Here is a 19,462-nt window from a genome sequence, read left to right as displayed (position 1 = left end):
CCCTTTAAAAAACAACCTACTCAATAAAACATATTTGAGTGAATATGGAATGTAAAAGCTTCCACAGTGCGTTTCCGCTGCTGTAATGGATATTATGTTATTGTCTGGATACAATTTGACCTTCCGTTAATGTCTGACAATTGATGCTTGCAGGTGCAGAAAATGGCGAGACGGCTCCTGCAGCTCCTTGCCTTGTGGACAACTGTGGTTGGCAATGTGCAGTGCTGTCCAGAGCTCTGCAGCTGCCAGGATAAATTTGCCCACCAGTTTGCTGACTGTGCTTACAAAGACCTGCTGGTGGTACCAGTGGGTCTCCCCACCAATGTTACCACTGTGAGCCTTTCTGCTAACAAGATCAAATTACTGAAAAGTAAAAGCTTCATCAATATCACACAGGTCTCCTCTCTCTGGCTGGCCCACAATGAGATAGTTACAATAGAAACCGACTCCTTGGCCCCCCTGATCCAGCTACGCAACCTGGACATCAGCTACAACAAAATCGTGAACTTTCCCTGGGAGGATCTGCACAACCTCACAGCCCTGCAGCTTCTGAAAATGAACAACAATGAGATGGTGAACCTTCCAAAGGACGCCTTTTCCACTCTCAAAGACCTACGGTCGCTGCGCATCAACAACAACAAGTTTATCACCATTGTGCAGGGTACCTTCAGTGCTCTCTCCTCCATGTCTCACCTACAGATTTTTAACAACCCCTTCACATGCTCCTGCAGCCTGGAGTGGCTGAGGGATTGGATCACGACAATTAAGATTCCCACCCCAGAGCCAAACTTAATTGTATGTGAGGCCCCTGAACACCTGAAGGGTACAATGGTGACACTGATTCCCAAACTGGACTGTGCGGCCCCTACTGTCACAATAACCTCCGAGCCCAACATTGAGAACACAGAGCTCTATGAGGGATTCATGGTCATCTTAAATTGTGAGACAAAAGGGAGCCCCACACCACAGGTCAGCTGGGAGGTGACTGCAGGAAATCAGAATTTTGTGTTCCCCTTGCCGTCCACTGGAGAGATTAATGACGCGCCAATCAATGATAAAACAACCAACAATCAATTCCTTGTCTTTAGAAACGGCTCTCTCATCGTCTCTCGGATGAGTAAAAAGGAAAATGGAAATTACAGCTGCTCTGCGGTGAATGAATTAGGTAGGGCGGAAATCAGTGTTAAAGTGGTTATGGCAGTCACCCAAAAACATGGCAGCGACTCAAAGCCCGATTCTGCACTGGACAAGATCCGTCCATCTGGTAAAAAGCCTGCAGAGCCCAACAGCTCCAAAAACAATGTGATCAACTGGACCAAGCCTGACGAAAAGACAAAGGGCAGCCCTGAAGGTTCATCAGACAAAAGTGTCGGCCCGGGGCAGGGTGGCGGCGATTCAAAGGACCCCGCCTTTGCGAGCAAATGTGGCGTGAGAGAAAGCAGTGAATACATCTCCAACCACGCCTTCAACCTGAGCTTGGATGACCTGAAGCAGTACACGTTTGATTTTGGTGTTATTGCGTTAGAAGTGTCAGAGACGGAGGCCAAAGTGCAGCTGAATCCGCTGCAGCTTCCCAGCAGCAAATCTAACCTTCATGTGAGTCACACCGAAAACCAGGAAACAGTGAATAAAGAGGCCTTTGGTCTGTCTCAGTCCTCATCCAGTAAAGCCACCTTGGACATGCTCTACCTCTGTGTAAATACAGGCAATGGACACTCCATGGTTCAGTGGTCCAACATAGAGGAGGGGGTTAACGCCTACCGCTTCCATGGTTTACACCCTGGCACCAATTACACACTTTGTCTCACCTATGGGGGGCAGGACTGCCAAGTCCAAGTGGTCTTCACAACCAGGAAGAAGATCCCCTCCCTGCTTATCATCGTGGTTGTTAGCATTTTCCTACTGGGTCTGGCCACTGTTCCCTTGCTGGGGGCCACCTGCTGCCATTTGTTATACAAGTACCAAGGTAAGACCTACAAGCTGATCATGAAGGCTCGGAATCCAGATCAGCTGGAGAAACAGATGACAGGAGATTTTGATCCCAGGGCGTCTTTTGTGGAGTCAGAGAAAACCTTCGACCCCAGCGAGTTAGGCGAGGCCGATGATGAGGAAGGAGACGCGGAGGCTGAGGGGAGCGTGGTGACATCCCAGTCCATCCCCGGATCCTCATCCAAAACCAACCAGGAGGAGTTTGAAGTGGGCTCGGAGTACAGTGACAGATTACCGCTGGGAGCGGAGGCAGTCAACATCTCGGAGGAGATCAACGGCAACTACAAGCAGCCAAGCCGCTGAGCTCCGCTGACGTCTGCGAGTATACTGTAAAATATTTTACTTTCAAGCAGCCTACATTTAAGCCGGTAACGTAACCACTATCACTTCACGTGAACAACGATGGCTTCTCTTACAAAAAAGGTGGATCTTTTACATTTTTTCTTTACCTCAGAAAGTAGTCCGTCAATCACTTGAGATTGTGAATTAATTCATGTGACATTTGTAGTCTACTGTAAGGTTAAATTAAGCAACATCAATTTACAATGCAAGCACAGATTTCTACAGTTTGTAAGACCTCAAAACTGACAAGAAAGCAGCAAAATGTTCCCTTTCTCGGTATGGGCGCAAACGGTGGCGCGCGGAGTTCAACGGAGTTTTACGAAACTGAGGGCAAAAAAAAAAAACGATGTTAAGAGTTTTTAGAGAGCAAAAAAAACAACAAGTGCCATATGTTTTAAAAGCCATTTTAATTAAAGTGACATCAGGGACCAATTGCTCTGTCTTAGCTGTGTGCGTCTGTGGATGAGAAAACAACTCTCTCGCCGGCCTATTGCCATGTCCTCAGGTGCCGACACTGCGCCTCCACTCGCAAATTTGGATGGTGGTATTTGATTAAGTGATACTAGATGCAGATATTTGGTTTCGGTGCTGACCTGCCCGCTGTCCTGTTAGACCAAAACAAGGGAATTTTCACTTTCAACTGTGTTGTGCTTGACGGGAAATCCCAGGTAATTTACCCACAAAATGTTGTTTGACGTAATGTAAGGCTTTAAAAATGTGCGACTTTGACTTCTTAATTAACGGGTGCTTGCTTACTCTCGCTTTTTACAATGAACGTGTCCATGGCATGTCACGTAGCCTATTTTCTTGTGTGGTTTTTATTAGTGTAGTCTAGAGGACTTTAGATGTTATACTGTCAACCTGTGATGTAAAGCCATGTCAATTGAAATTATTATTTTTTTACAACGGTCAGTTTCTATGAAGCCTCAACAAAAGGGCGCACTGGGTGTCTGGCGGCTTCACTGTCTTGTAATTGGATGCATATAGTGAGTTTTTGTGAACTGTTGTAAAATCAAACGGAAAACAAAAGCCGTGACCTTTTAAGATTTTTTGATATCATTTTATGTAAGTGGAATTAATAAAACATGAAACTATATCAAACATCTTCTGGATTTGTCTGAATTATTTCAGGAAAAAATTAACATTTTCAAAATGTATCTGAAATAATAAAACATATGTAATCAAACCTATAGCTTACAATTTGATACTATAGTTTCGATTCAGATTTCAGCCCAGTTAATTATTATGAATGGATCTTTTTCTGCTTTTGATGCCTTTTCATTATGGGGGTTTGTTTCGATGTCTGTCATATTATTCTATTATATTTTATAACAAAATACGAAAAAGTAGACAGGCTCCGCGATTTTGGAGTGTGTGTTTATGCAGAAGGTAAAGAAAACTGCTGCGTTTGAAAGCGATGATCAACACAAAGCCTCCCTTTGTCTTCATTTTCATTTTGGCCCTGCACAGTTCATTTCGCTCAACACAACAGCATCACACCATGCATTTAAATGAACCCACTCTAGAATTAAATCTTTTAATAATTTAAATGATGTAAAAGAGAAAACTATTGTATAGGTTTTATTTACAGAGTGATCAGAAGGAAAATTCGGGAGTTCATATTTTTACTTAAAAGTCGACAGGATAATGCAGAGACATCAATGTCAAATTTGGAAATATCAGAAACGAGAAAAGGCGAAAATAAGAAACCGCTGGAAGCAGCAAGTGGTTTGGGACTTAGATCTACAAATAAAACAGAAAATACAGTTTAATTTGTCTAGTAGTTCCTATTCCACAGGTTATTGTTAATTACACAAAATGTGTACAATTGAAATAAAAATGATTACCCTGTCCATGAAAACACCTCATTATGTAAATTCACAAATAGTGAAATAATCGACATTAATACCCTCATTAACAGGATGCTTCAGTGGAATGCATGCGTTTAGTTTGGGCGACAACTAATTTGCATTACCTGCACTATATGATAAATACATATTGGAAAACAAATGCGATTAACCTACAGGTTGAAACATAAAGAAAATGAGTGCCATCCCAAAATAAGCACATAAATGCACAGACACATGCAATGCAATGACACATAATGAGGGTGTTCAGTTGGGAGAGCAGTGCCACACAAGCTCTCACATCAGACAGGAGACGGTGGCCCTCATACAAACAACCAGTTTAACATGAAGAGCACAGAGAGGAGGCACAATCTCCAGGCAGGAAAGGCTTGGTCAATATCTCGACATGTGGCGCTGGACTATAAGTGCACTTATTGTGGACAAATAATTTGACTTTAGAACTTGCCCAAAACCAGAAGAGACTTTGTACCAATCCTTAATCAGGGTCACATTCATTTTCAGTTGCTGGCAGCGGTCTCTGCCTCCTTGGTTGCTGCCTCCTTTTTGCTCCCCTCCTTGGCGCTGCGGTTGAGGCTTCCATTCACAAAGCTCTCTGCGGCCTGACGCTGGAAGTGCTTCCTGGTTCCGATCAGGGAGGGGTTGTTGACCAGAGTGTAGAGGAGCTGCCAGTGCCGGCGGGCCCTCTTTGTACTGGACACTTTTAGCTGTTTCTTCTCCTGATTGACCAGCTGGATCCCTGAGGACATTCAGAAATCATGATAGCACCAATGGTATGTCATACATAAGTCCTATTGTCACAAGAATAACCTTTTTTTTTAATCTTAACTGAAATGGGAAACAACTTTAAGGCCTCTGAGGACCAGCTTCAGAAAGCGTAATAATAGAAAGCAATCATATTCTAATCCTCTAAGCATGGAGCCAGCATATTGGGCATGCCATTAACACACTGAAAGCTAAGCCCCTTGGGCTACATGAATACGAAACAGGCAATTATCGTAGCTCATCTGTGTAATCAGAATACTGGAGAACTAATCCTTGTAAAACAATAGATTATTTCTGATAATGCATTGTTCTGTGGATGCAAACAAGCAACATCTCCACTGCACATGTGTAATTGGACTCAGCTGTGACAAGAAGCCAGGCAGAGTTGAATGATGCATTTTCCTGCTAATTTGTCACTATAATGTCCTCTTGTCATCCCACGTGTAGATGACTATCACCTGCCGTTTGAGGCAAAACCACCACTGCAGATCAGCAACCAGCCTCAAAGTAGCTTCTCGTATTTTGTATGAATTACATAAATTATACATTGGTTGAATAATGTGTATAATGGCAACACATAGGACTACATTGTCTCTTGGTGACAGAAGCTGAGGGCTCAGACGAGTGTGGGCACGCCATAATGGATAGCTGATTAGTTTATGACAGATTTGATTGAGACCAGCAGCAGGACTGTAAATTATTCCACTGTGTGACTCAATTTTCTCCTGACATATTAAATCAGAACGGCTAAGCTTTCATTTCTTCTACAGTGTTATGATCTGATTATGTGAAACAGTGACCTGCCACAAAATTCTCAACCTCTCTGGAGAAATTAAAGACGCTGCACTGACTTTAAAGATAAACGTTCATATCTACATTAGAGGACAAGACTGGCTTATTCTATATTTTTGTTATTATCATGAAAAGACGAAGATGTCAGTTTTGTGCTACAGACCCTCTTCAGCATCCCGTGACCTCTGTGCAGCATTGCTCTCCTGGCCCATGGACTGCAGCAGCATCCCGCAGAAAGCCTTCATCACAGGGTGCGACTGGCTCACCTCAATCTTTAGATAATGAGCATAGCAGCGGTAGGCTGCAGACAGACACAGGGAGGGGGGGATCACTCTGACTGGGCAAAAGCAATAAACACATAGGACTACACCCCATGTTGGCTTTGAGGCAATCACACATAATGGGCCATACAATCACACTTCCTTTTTTTTAAACCACCTGCTTTTTCCTGACAACAGATGTCTTAAGTCTGCAGCCATTTCAGAGATCGGTGTGCAATTACAGTCCACTGCACAGAATACAGATATCATAGGAGCTGCAGCGAGCTGCTAGCTGGGTAAAGTGGAAAGGATACGCATTTCTGGCCTTTAAGTAGAATCATTAAAAGGGCATTTGCTCACAGGAAATTGCTTCTTTTTAAGCCTCCACAGTGAAAGCGGAAAAAAGCACAGTGTCATATACAAAGGTAAACGCATGATGTTAATAGCAATGAATATGTTAACATTGTGTGTCTGAGACTAAAAGCAAAAAAAATGTAAAATACATGGAAGACATTGACTTCCCAAGCAATGCCTTGCTTTTTAATTTGAGCATATATAAAATGAACCCAGAGAGTCCAAGGTACAAGCTATGTCCAAAGATTTATTTTTAATGCAGACAACATTGAACTTGACCTACCGCTTTAGACGGGTCAGCATACCAGACAGTGACATTATTGGTGGTGCTGATCACCTTCTGTACTCAGAGCAGAATATCCCTCTCACCTGGGTCAAACGCCTCCACGTTGCGGTTAAGAAGACTGATGTCCATTCGTCCCATGTGGACAATGTTGAACAGAGCTGTGATGATCATGCGCCACGCTGCCAGTAGCACCCCGATCAGAACATTGACTGGAAACAGCAGGTACGTCAGCAGGAACAGACTACCCCTGTAAGTCAACATAGGATGCATTAAACATAGAGGACAATGCTGCAATTATCTGACAGTTAAAAACATAAAATAAATGAACATGAGATAAAACATGGCTTTGAATACAGTGACTCACCTGTTGTCTAGGTCCCGCGTGCCTGCTGTTTTTTTGATGAAGCAAAACCTGCCGGTGATATGTTGAATCAACACAGCCAAGAGAATCATCAGCCAGAAGGGCCTGAAGGGACAAAATCAACAATCAAACATCTCCTGCAGTGATAGAAGAAAGACAGAAGGCACACAAAACATTTATGCAACTGACAGAACAATATATGATACTCAAGCCATTACTGTGCAACATACAGTACATGGAGAATAATGTTGCTGTTGATTGAAAACCTTTCCAGGTGTCAAGTCTTCAGAAAGTAAGAAAGCAGCCTCAATTCTATATTAACCAACGTGCATTTTTGAGTTATCCAAAACAGGGAATTGAGATGTGATGCTCACCACATGCTCCACAGGATCTGAAAGAGAATCAGATTCTCTCCGCGCAGTACAGGCATGATGACGAGGAAGACGGTGACCAGAAGGCAGAGGAAGAACACCAAGGTTTGGATGATCATGCCTGCAGAGGAGAGATCAGAGCCTCACAGATTACAGCCTGTCCAACATCCTTCAAATCTACATGGCAATAGAAATTGTTTCTTATGTGAAACCTTGAGAACAGAATATGAGATGTATCCAAAAACAAACATAAAGGGAGTTATGAACAGACAGAGTGCTATCAATATCACTTGACATGTTAAAATGTAATGCCTGGCTGAGGCTAATTGAGGATATTTTTTTAAATCTGCCATTACTGTTTTACCACTATCTGATGTACAAACATATCCCCCTCTTCTTGGGGTACAGTATGCACAGTTACTATATGACGCACAATATCTGAGGTTTAGCAGCATTTCTAAAGCAATAAAAACTAAATACATCTAAACGTACTGGAGATATGGATAACAGGATCATCTATATTCTTGACGGGAAGTATTCAATATGTAACTGTACCGATGCAGATGTGAGCTGCAGTGAAGCTGGTGTATCCCATCCAGCAGACCAGTGCTGGTCGCGAAGGCCTGATACTTCTCTGGCAGTTGTAAACATTATAGACATCTCCTCTGTACAACCCCTTCAGGTTTGACCTACAGATGCAAAAACACTATCAAGACAATGCAGCACTATGCAAAACACAAACCGATTCATCCATAAATGTACAAATTACTTAGTTAATTGAAGAGGTAATTTAGCATGGGATACGACCGAAATGCAATTCAATATTCAACATGGAAACCCATTTATTTTAATACGACGTAATTTATGGTAATGGCACAGTATTTCATTTCTTATCTTAATAGACATTTTCAATTCTAGCTGCAGTAAACGCAGAGTAAATCCTATTCTGTCTGGATGATTAGTACTCTATTATGTTATAATAACTCCTCTGTGAACCATCGCATTATAATGAAGGAACCAGAATGAGAAGCACGCTCATGATTCTTGGAAACTTTGGGAAGAGAATAGAAAAAAAAATAAGGAAAATACAGCTATTGCATCTTTCTTTTTCACACCTACCGATGCAAAACCATGGACCGCATGAGCATGGCCAGGTTGACCAAACCAGACAGGGTCATTGCTGAGACATAGCACACTGCAGGGAAAGGAGCACACCACATTCAGGTTGTTCACCGGGGGAGGGTGTCATTCATTGACAATTAGCATGGCGAATACATGCTGCGACAAGCTTATGAGGAGGGCCATGTTAATGTTCTATGACCCTAATGTGATGTAACTGAATAAATACATGTATCATGCATCTCTCATATCACTCCTTTCTGGTCTCACTCACCTTCTACACACCACATGTAATGAACCACTATTCTGACCACTTCATGTTTGTCTGTAGACAGCACAATCTTGAAGCCATTTAAAACGTTGGCGATGTCTTCATCGACTCCCAAACGGGCAAGCTGGAGATGCGGCACCACTGCCGAGATCAGTAGAAGACCCACCTGAAAAAACCCCAAAACAAATAAAAATGAATTACTGGAAAAGAAAACATCAATCAACTTACCGTTAGGTGAATACAGTGTGCAGCACTTAGAGTCTACTGACTGGATTGTAAAGTCTAATAGCTATGGTACTAACCTGATACAGGGTAATAGATGAAACCACAGCAGATATAGCCAACTTCAGTGGAAAACGGAAAGCTGTTTGAAAAATAAGATGTAGTAGTTATACAAATTGAAATGACAAGACAACACTTGATGGCATGACCAGACATAACACAAGACCAACGTGTTTACCTTCCTCTGGTGTATAAATATATGACTTCACAGCATCGATTATTCTTTGAGGGAGCTTTGGCGTCTCTGAGCTCGATGTGCTGAGGTGAAAGGTAAACAGAGGCACACATTTACACCTCACTTCAAAGAATTCATGAGACATTTTTGCCATCATTCTCGAATACATCAAATAAATAAAAAGTATTTCTTTGTAGGTAGAGTCAAACATTCTCTACAAATGGAAGAGAAAATGCATAATTTCCTGGTGCTCATTCACCAACAACCTTTGCATGACACTTTGGTCATTTTCATTGACTGTATGTGGAAACATTTTTGGAAACAAATGTAGCATCCAGCAAGACAAGTTAGGTGAATCCAAGTCTCTTGTTTTAGGAAAAGAACTCCCACTCCAGCTTTAGAATTAAACAGCTGGCTCAAGCCATTTGTCATTTTGCATTACTTTCTAGCTGAAGACACGTCTAAAGACGAACAGAACATCTGACAACGCAACAAATCAGGTGTGTTACTGGTAATAGGCTACAATTCTCACCTGATTTTGGTGGGCTTCTTCTTCTGGAGGATATTCTTCACATAATCTTTATAATAGCTGCTGCTGAGATCCTAATAGAAAAAAAATGGACAGCAATCATGAAAGGAAACAAATGATATTATAAAAAGTAAATACGTTAAGATTGAGCTGCAAAATTGTACGATTTAATTGCTTTTTGGGGTGACGCTTGAGTTTGGCCTTCATATTCCTGAACTGCTTTGTAGGTACGTGGTATTATAGGTACTGTTTAAATTTATTTTGTTATGATTAACATGTGGAAAAATATTTGGTCACAAAACAAGCCTCCTTAAGATAAGTTTCCGTATCTGTGCAGATTTATGGTGTCAGGACGTTCCCGTGGGGTGGGGGGGAGTGACACTTCAGGCAACCGCGTCAGCCCCGGCTTTGTCACACCCATACTGAGATTAGCATCACATAAACACAGCATTGTGTCTCCTCAGTGAAAAAACAAGGCAACCTTTTCATAATCTGCTCAAGAACATAACGTAAACCAATAACGTCAAATCTACTTAAAATGATTAGACTGGCATGCTGCGTTGGACTTCACATTTTCCCTCAGCCTAGACTGTATGAGCTCGATAAGCCCCTTGATTAGAAGGTGGCTTATAAAGGTTCCTCACGTGCACAGATTCAGAAGAAATGTGCATCTTAGAGAGATTTTTTTTAATAGTTCATGCTTAGGTGAACGCAGAAAACCAATCTTGTATCCAGTTTGTTATGTAAGCAGGCCAATCAATTAGTGCTATGAGGACTGTGCAAGCAACCTGGAGCAGACATGCAAAGGAGCTGCACTCAGATCAAGACTTACCTCTGAAGCATTGTTCTGTTCGGTGCCATTAAAGCCCTTGAATAGAAAAAGGGGATACTGGAAACTAAGGAATGCCAAGCAAGCTATCTGGGGCAGGCTGGAGAAAAGGGAGTAGTGCTTGTGTATCTGCAAAAGAATAAAAAAAGACTTTATGTCACCTAAAAACTAAAGAAATACATGTTAAAACTACATCATTTTGGCACAAAAAGGGGACACAAATGGCTTTGTGTGACGTGGTGGGAGTCTGCATTTTGGCCAAATGGGATTCCCACCACAACACAAACAACTGGGACCTTCATCAACCAGATTCGATTGATTTAGTGCCATAGAAAATGCTCACATATTTAAAGTTGTTATCATTAAGTTTTGACACCAAATGCCGTCATATAATAGTGTGGGATTTTTCTTTTTGCCATGTTTGGAAATAAATACTATACGAAATATAATATTTAGTCAAATGTATTCTGTTGTCTTCGTGTTAAGCTTGGTCATGCAGATCAGCTCAAATGTTCCCTGCAGCGTTTGGTGTGTGCCAGCTCATGGTGGGATCATCATTCTTCTTAAAAAAAGAAGAAAAAAAAGGCAAACCAACCAAAGCCTGGGTGTCTCTCTTTACTGAAACACACTAAACTGATTAACTGTGACAAAGCTTTTGATTAAGACTAACAGACAGTGGAACTAATTATTTTGAGTCTTAAACATTCATCTCAGAGAAAACCCAAACAACGTGGACAAAATCTGGGATCAAGTAAGGTTGAAAACTCCAACCATGTGTCCATCTGAAAAGCCTGATATTCATCTTTTCAAATCACATCTCTTACATGTACTACAGACCAGCTTTGTTTGGCAATTAATGGGTTTCCAGACCAGAACAAACCTGCTTTTTCTCTGAAATAATCCTTAAAACTCAGACAAATGACACATTACAAAGAAAGTTAATCCAGTGACAATCTAGACAATATAAATAACTCTAATCCTCATGAATCCATTTCTGTCTTTGCTTACCAGAGGTGTTTTGGGACAGTCAATCTTCTGCCAGACCAGAATACAAAAGTGCGTCCAAGACAAGAGGCTACCAAGTACATAGCCAACTTTATTATGTAAAGTACCACATGCCAGGAGAGGGTAGTATAGTGCGGGGTAGTAGAAGAGTCCCAGAATCACCCAGTTCTCTGCAAATACAACTAAATTGTGTGAAGACCAAGCAGAGCATCAAAAGCAATAAACACTGATTTTTTTGTGATTTACTAGAGAAGCAACACAAAATTGAAACTTTGAAAAACAACTAATTCTGCTTCAGTTTTACACTTAAAACACCTTTTCTCAAAATGTGTGGAAACTATGAGGGATCTAATGTCCAATTCTGCTGCATAGTCACTATATTTTCTACTCTGCTGAACCTTGTACTTTTGGGGATTGTGTAAAGTAGCAGGGAACCGACTCCTTAGAGTCAATTCTTATGTAATTTCATTTCAGAAAAAAAGCTTCTCGTAAAGATTAGTTGAAAATAACAAGACACATGGAAACAAAATAATCCAATTACATAACACAGGTATTTAGCAAACATAATGTGTGTGTGTGTCCATTTGATGCTGCCTAATCTTCCTTCAGCCACTTGTTCAATAGAGGGGCAGTGACACATCGTAACTACCAATATAAACAGTAAAAAGTGTAAAAGAATTACAATCTGTGTAAAACGTGAATGCAAATAGGCTGAAGCTAGTGCAGGAAGAACCAAGATGACTTTCTCACGTTTATTCTCTGTGTCTGTTGTGAAGGGGAGGGGGTTTGGTGATATGATCAGGCCCCACAGTTTGCACAGCAGCACTCCAAACACAGCCACTGCAAGGCCCTTGTGCTGCGTATGATCCAAGAAGTTGACCGGACTGTGAAATCAAGCAGCAGGTATTTAGAGCCCACATGTTACCAGCCTCACATTTGAATGTCACTGTAGTATAATCAACTTTGAGCCTTAAAACTGGGTTGAGATTGAAAAGTCCATCACAGTTTTCCCACCTCAATTCATCCAGGGAAGGTTCACTGAGCATGAAAGCTCTCAGCAGCACCAAACCCCACAATTACACACATTCACACCTGGAAGTTACCCTGTATGACCACAGCTTTATCTGTTGGTCACTGTGCAACTCCAACGGAGCCGAATTGGGGGCTAATTGCTCAAGGGACATCAGCAAGTCAAACGATTGAATTAGTGCCGAGAACATTTGTACTATTAATTATTTTATTTAAGTTGCAAGTACACACTGCTTTAAAATCGCGTTTGTGTTTGTTTTGGGAAACACCATTCATCCTTAACTTGAGAATTAGCTAAAAGTTGCCTTTATACAATGGTAAACTAACAGTTATTATCTCAATATCCAACAAACAACTTGGAACAAAGATCAATAGTAATGTAAATGATATGCAATTCACTGGGCTAGACCAAGCGAAGCTACAAGTATGGTCCCATAAAAGCAAGTATCTTTAATTTCACATTTAACCATGGTGTTTATCGTCATTCAAGAAAGGAGAGATGGAAAATAAACTTCAGCCTCACCTGAGTAAACCTGAGAGTCCTTTCCGTCTGTCGCCCACCTTCGTGCGTCTGGCTAAGATTGCTAGGATCAGCATGACAACGAGCTAGGAGGAGGAGAAACGTCCGTTAGCCTCATCTACACAGTAGCATGCAGCTGTGGATTCCCCGGGGTTCAGGCCTGACCCTGCTTCAAACCTGCCAAACCCCGGTGTCTCATTAGTGCTCCCCATGGATGTGGTCTGAAAGAGTTGTCATCAGTCAGGATCACTGACCAGAGAGAGTTCAATGATCTGTTATGACCTGCGACACATTTAGGAGGATGACGGCCTTGCTCTACTTCGGGACAGTCTGGACCAAGTAGCGTCTTTAAAGCAGACATCAGAAGAAGAGAAACCAACCTAAATGTTAACGTTAGTGAACATTACTGGATTTCACATTAGTTGAGTGACAAGATTGGTGAATCTTCTGCACTCATTATTATATTAGATTCATTTTTCATTTGTATTACTTGATTAATTTGATTCTATGGAAATCACTTGGAGAGCAAATATATTATACATTATATATATTAAGTCACCATTTTGGGGTCAGGATCTCCATAGAAACACATTGATAGGCATGTAGTCATATTTAGTGAAGCATTCAGTGTGGCCCACACCTGGATCTGGATCATCTGGTCCTTGAACTAGTGCCAAATTGCATTAAAACCTGTTCCCAACTTTTTTGAGACATCCTGTTAACCAATAGCCAAACAATGAATGAAAACATTAGACAGGGCTGACTTAGCCAAACCGTGCATCACTTTATCACAGGAAAGAAAATCATCATCTCTCTATGTCACACTATAAAACACGGTAAATGTCTGAAAACAAGGTGTGATATCAGGCACCCAGTGAGTTTGAAAATCATAACAGCGTAATGTTGCGTCACATTAATCCAAAAGAACTTACAGATATTGCAGTGATGCATATGTGGTAGAGTCTGTCATCAGCAGTAGGGTCACATGGAAGGATTTCTCTAAAAAAAAAAAAAAAAAAGGAACAAAACATCTACACATGAGCAAAACAATCAAACTTAAGACTCAAGGATTTGAGTCACTGAGCAGACCAACACCTATAAACCTTTCACACGTCACTGTCAGGACCATTTGTGGCTAAAATCCCACAGCAGAGATTTGCATTTAAACGGATTGGTATCAGCATGACGCAGGAAAACAACAAATGCCTATGTTCAAGTTCCTGTACAGTAGAAGAGCAGGGACGCCTGGTCATGGGGTAGTTATTACAACTCTAATATTCATAGAAAGCCTCATACGTCATATATTCTAGGTTAGGAAAATGCTACACTCACTGTATGATCTGTGAGCATAGAGATGGCAGCTTCCAGAATTAATGTTTTGACTTTTTTTCACAACAGTCTCTTACCTGTCCAAACAATGTGTGAATTTGTAACATGGCAGAGCGTTTGTAAATTTAAGGCAATGTCAAAATTCTCATTCAGAGCTGGCTGAGGAGGCGGCACAGCAGGACATTTTAGTGTTTACAAAGCAGCTAGCTAACATATAGTGACTACAGTAGTGGCAACCGCTACTCAACACAGTTTACACGACAGCCAGACAGTTTATTAGCTTAACATGGTGATAAATGACACTTGTTCCATCGTATTGCTGTCCTACTGTTCATCTGAGGCCATTATTAAATACCTATATTCTATTAATCAGTTGGTGACAATGTACAAATGAAAATGCAATTTAGGTGTAAGAAACATCCCAAAAAGAACTGGAAATATTGCATGTGCCCTGTTGCATTGTGGGATGGGCCAGGAGCAAAGAATGATGCGATAAGACTGTCAGTAAGAGCTTTGAATCGTACATCCTACTTTGTATGGTACACTACATCTCTTTTGGTGGTTGAAAATATTTACAGTATAAACAGAGTTATTTTGGGGTTGAATGCACTTTTGCTAAAACTGTCGTACTTTTTCTGGGGCAAAACTTAAAACCTGTGTTCTCGATGCATGAAAATGAGCCAGCTTCTCCTGAAACACTGAACAGAAACAAGACCACACACCGACACCGACACCGTGGAAATGTGCCAAGTGTCACCTAATATCTCAATGAGAGCTGTATCTCACTGCAAAATTGTTAAGACTAAAAAGTTTGAATAACTATTAACACGAGTTAAATAATGGATAAACTGGACATTTTGAGTTTTATACAAACAAAAATAAAACATACAAAACTAAACTAAGTTGACATTTAAGCCTCAAATAACTTGTCTTAAATCTTCAATAAGACAATTAGAATGTACTTACTCTGCTTTAATTATGGACGGCAAAGGATCCAGGTCTGGGTACTCGTAGTCATCTATGACATCCTTATCCATTGTGCTGTCTCTTTTTTCCAACAGGTCCAAAGTCTTACAGAAGGCTGGAGTACTTTTAACCACAATCTGTGCTGACACACTGCTGCGATCGCCTTGACTCAAGAGATAAAAGTGTCTTCCAAGTTGTACTCAGTTGCTGCTGCAGAGGCGTCCTTGCTTCCCTGTGTTCGGTCTAGCCCTCAGTCTCACTCACGTTACTCTCCCTCACAGCCTGTATTCAGGTGCCCTCGTCCCACTGTGGAGCTGAGAGTAATGTGACAGGTCCTGGCTGCAGCGTGCTGCCTCCACCCTGCAAAGGCCCTATTTCAGCTGAGGGTTACCACCACACTGGGATCCTGGGGAGAGAGTGAGAGGGGGGGCAGTGTGTGAAAGGAGGGAAAAAGTGGAGATCTGGGCAGCCAATCTGGAAGGCCACCTGCGATTTACAGGGATTACATCTACTTTTGGGCTTGTGTTATTGGACCTGTGGCCGATAGTTGACGAGGTCAGATATGCAAACTCCAGCTACTGTAGGAGTGTGTGGGTAGCTGGGAGCGATGAGTCTTTCCCATCAGAGCTGAGTATCACATTGATAAAAGGGAAATTCAAGTGTTGTTCCCCTAAGTCATGGATCAATTACATTTGTGAAATGTTACCTAGTGGAACCAAATAAAGCCGGATGGATGAGCTGCATGTTTTCAGGACGGCCAGTCAGATCACACATTATAACTCCGCACCTTCAGCTTGATAAGGATCAAGGAATGGTTCATTTAACCCAGTACTTTGTCTTCTGCAGATAAATGCAAATAAAGATGTCCATGGGCATATTCATGTGGAAACAGTTTTCTAAACCAGATACCTGCATCTTTAATTTTCCCTACTGGTATCCAGTTATGTTGTTTAAAAGAAAAACATGGTTTTCCCAAAACTGTGACAACTGGTGATTTCCAAACAGTAACGAAGGTCATCCTGTAAACAACTGATAAAGATGAGAATGAGGGAGGGGTGAATCTACGTTTTCAACATGATACGAGTACAAGATACGAGTACATGATATGCTGAAATGGATTGAACAATAGGGACAGTCACACTGCCCCGAGGAAAGGAAACTCATGGAAGCTTTTTTTGTCATGTGGTGTCTTTTGTCAGCTCATAAGGCACAAATAATGTCCAACAATAAACATGGACAACTCTCCATTGTATGGACTTACACAGGAGAGTAGACTTTATAATATCAGCCTTCGGGAACAAATTCAACTTACCAATGCACTTTTTTTTTTTTTTTAAATCATCACAGTCATCTCAATTAAAACATTAATACTTTCCTGTTAACAAACATAGGTGCCAACAAGGTTAGTTATTAATTGATAGGGTGAGCAACAGAAAAGTGATCACAAACAGTTTTGATCATTAATTTATCATTCGGTCATCTGCAAAGCAAAAATGCCAAATGTTCTATGAATCCAGCTGCTCAAATGTGATGATTTGCACGTTTCTTCTTTCCAAGTTGATTTTAAATTTCAAAATACACTTTATTACAATCCTCCGGCCCTCCCCTCCCCACCCCACCCCATCCCCTGCTGGTTGTTTTTATATAAAAAGATAAGAGAGTATACACAAAGATAGTAATAATAATAACTGTGTCTTAGCTTGCATTACAATAGTACCAGTATATGCTTATATTTAGGCGACAGCACCACGAGAGTCAGAGAGAACAGGAATGTACAAAAGCACATAATATACCCACAAAAACAAATAAATAGATTTTAAGAAAAAAGGAACCAAACAAAGGATTCAAAACAAGCCCATTGCAAATGACATCCAATATACATATCTTTTCCTGTGCTGTCTTTCCTGTTCTTCTCAAAACAGGAATACGAGTTATGTCTTAGATGGCAGAAAAGCTGATTTGGACCGCAGGTGTTTTCTATTGAATTCAAAAGAATGAATGACAGCAGCGACAGTATAAAGAGAGGCAAAATGATCACACAGACCCTCCAAGTAAGTAAAGCACAAGCATGCGAGTGCTACAAAGACAGGCCGAGGTCAACGGTCATGGCAACACCCTAGCTCAAATGATTTTCTTCCTGCAACAAGTTGCACTCACTCACTCACATTCATTTCTGGAGTTTGTTACATACATAAAAGGTTAAATATATATTTTGCAATATGTCTGCAGAGATCAATCCTGCATTCAGCTGCTGCCGACTGAGACTAAGTCAGTTTTGCAACACTGCCTCCATGTCAGCATACACTCATTATGCCAGGATTACAGTCACACAACTTTAAAAAGCAACAAAACGTCCCTCCTAACACTCCTGAGAAAACGCGGTTTCTCAAGCATAGTAAAGCACTAAATCAAATGTGCTCCAGAAGAATAAGCAGCCCAGCAAATAAAGGGGTCACTGAACAAAGAATGCTTTGAACAGTTATAATTACATCACAGAGAGGCACAGTTTGATTGAGCAGGACAGTTCACTTGTATCAGGTTTAGGGAAGTCGGCTCGAAAGCCCTTTGGTTGGCAATATATTAAGCACAAAATAATCATAATTGAATTACAGATTTACTAATCTATTTCTAACAATCAAAACAGCATCATCATCAACTGTGACAATAAGTCAGGCATCCACAAACGAATTAAATGTGGGAGACTCAGTTAACAAATAGTTACAGTGCTTAAAAAAAGATACGAAATCAAAATAATAATGCATGAATATAGAAAAGGTTGACGGTACCTTTAAAGTTATTTGCCCACCCCCCTCCATCACCATTACTGCTGCCAAAGCCCTGTCTTAGTAAAGATGCTCTCCATAACTTTTCATACTGACTTTCATATCCACAATTTCATCATTTGGGTACTTTTATGAACCCAAACTTTGTTAAACTTGCATGTATTTAAATGAGACTTTATTTTATTTAACCGCACAATGAAGCGGACTATTGACAGATTGTTGTCCTACTTCCCACAGCTGAGCATGCGTGTCCCTGCTTTCTGTGAAAGGCAGCTGCAGCCCGGCGGTGCTCTGGATTTTGTTTCACACAGAAAATCATGGACAAATTTCATGCCTTTGAAGTTGAGCCTGATCTTCCGAAAACAAAGAGACGTTCATCCAGAGAGCCACCACAGGTAACTTAATCACCTGTGCCATCTGTTTCACGTGCACTGGACTAACTTATCTGCGATTTACATGAGGAAGTAAATGGGTTTTTTATGCATATATGATTCCACCGGCGTTATACTGACTTGCTGTTTCAGTGTCAGTGTTTTTTTTTTTTTATGACCCAAACATGCTAATCACTTTTACGCACTCAGAGATGCTAGGCTAACGTTACTTACCGACCGCGTGCAGGTGTGCTGCAGCACCAGGTGGGCGTGGAAGGTGGATTAATATCAAAGCAGCAGTGTTGGTACCAGCAGGTCATTTTATCAAGCACCAAAGAAGCATACTTTTTTTTTTTTTTTTTTTTTTTTTTTTAAAGCTGCGTTTTGTGCCATAGTTGACAGTTAAATTTCTTCAAACATGTCCACACAGTGGCGTATAGCCAACAAAATGCTCCACAGTTTGAAATCAGGATCTTACCTGGTGTTAACCTTGCGCTCCCTTGGCTTGGGGGACTTTAAATTACTTGAGTTTTCATCCCTTTCCCCCATGCATCCACCTCGGAGAAGTTTAATAATTACATAAACAAAACAACAAGCTAGACAGCAACTTTTCTTTTCTCTGGACACCTCGCATGCCATGTGTGGTTGGGACTTTAACCGGTCATTATCTTGTTGTGGTAAGAACATCATAAACGAGACAAATAAGGTGACAAGTAAGGTCAAGTTCTTGATAAGAATGAGAATGCAGACATCTTGCAACATATGTATTGAACAATGCTATAGTCTTTGTCATTTGGGTGTGCCTTTTTGGATGAAAATCATATTTTAGCCTTTATAAACTAAAGTATAAGTTTGCATTTGTGTTTTAG

The 19,462-nt window shown here is 41.0% G+C and overlaps 2 protein-coding genes across 2 annotated transcripts; one reads left to right on the top strand and one right to left on the bottom strand.

The window, feature by feature from the left end:
- The first annotated feature begins 24 nt into the window (after nucleotides 1–24).
- On the top strand, nucleotides 25–3,435 carry islr2 (immunoglobulin superfamily containing leucine-rich repeat 2). The gene has a single exon (XM_031866270.1). It carries the CDS (start codon nucleotides 163–165, stop codon nucleotides 2,290–2,292), a length of 2,130 nt encoding a protein of 709 aa, XP_031722130.1. The 5' UTR covers nucleotides 25–162; the 3' UTR covers nucleotides 2,293–3,435.
- Nucleotides 3,436–3,896: 461 nt separating this feature from the next.
- stra6 (signaling receptor and transporter of retinol STRA6) lies at nucleotides 3,897–19,202 on the bottom strand. The gene is made up of 18 exons (XM_031866281.1): nucleotides 19,072–19,202; nucleotides 15,440–15,845; nucleotides 14,077–14,143; nucleotides 13,148–13,230; nucleotides 12,346–12,479; nucleotides 11,599–11,765; nucleotides 10,594–10,719; nucleotides 9,765–9,835; nucleotides 9,236–9,315; nucleotides 9,078–9,139; nucleotides 8,779–8,941; nucleotides 8,505–8,580; nucleotides 7,941–8,074; nucleotides 7,389–7,506; nucleotides 7,018–7,119; nucleotides 6,737–6,900; nucleotides 5,917–6,054; nucleotides 3,897–4,935 (listed from the first exon to the last, which is right to left on the bottom strand). The coding sequence occupies exons 2-18, from the start codon at nucleotides 15,508–15,510 to the stop codon at nucleotides 4,697–4,699; spliced, it is 1,995 nt and encodes a 664-aa protein (XP_031722141.1). The 5' UTR covers nucleotides 15,511–15,845; nucleotides 19,072–19,202; the 3' UTR covers nucleotides 3,897–4,696.
- Nucleotides 19,203–19,462: the final 260 nt, after the last annotated feature.

The sequence above is a fragment of the Anarrhichthys ocellatus genome, unplaced genomic scaffold, assembly GCF_004355925.1.
Source record: "Anarrhichthys ocellatus isolate YVR2014 unplaced genomic scaffold, GSC_Weel_1.0 scaffold2, whole genome shotgun sequence".
Classification (NCBI taxonomy): domain Eukaryota; kingdom Metazoa; phylum Chordata; class Actinopteri; order Perciformes; family Anarhichadidae; genus Anarrhichthys; species Anarrhichthys ocellatus.
Note: the sequence above shows the minus strand (reverse complement) of the source record. Positions and strands in the feature narration are given on the sequence as shown.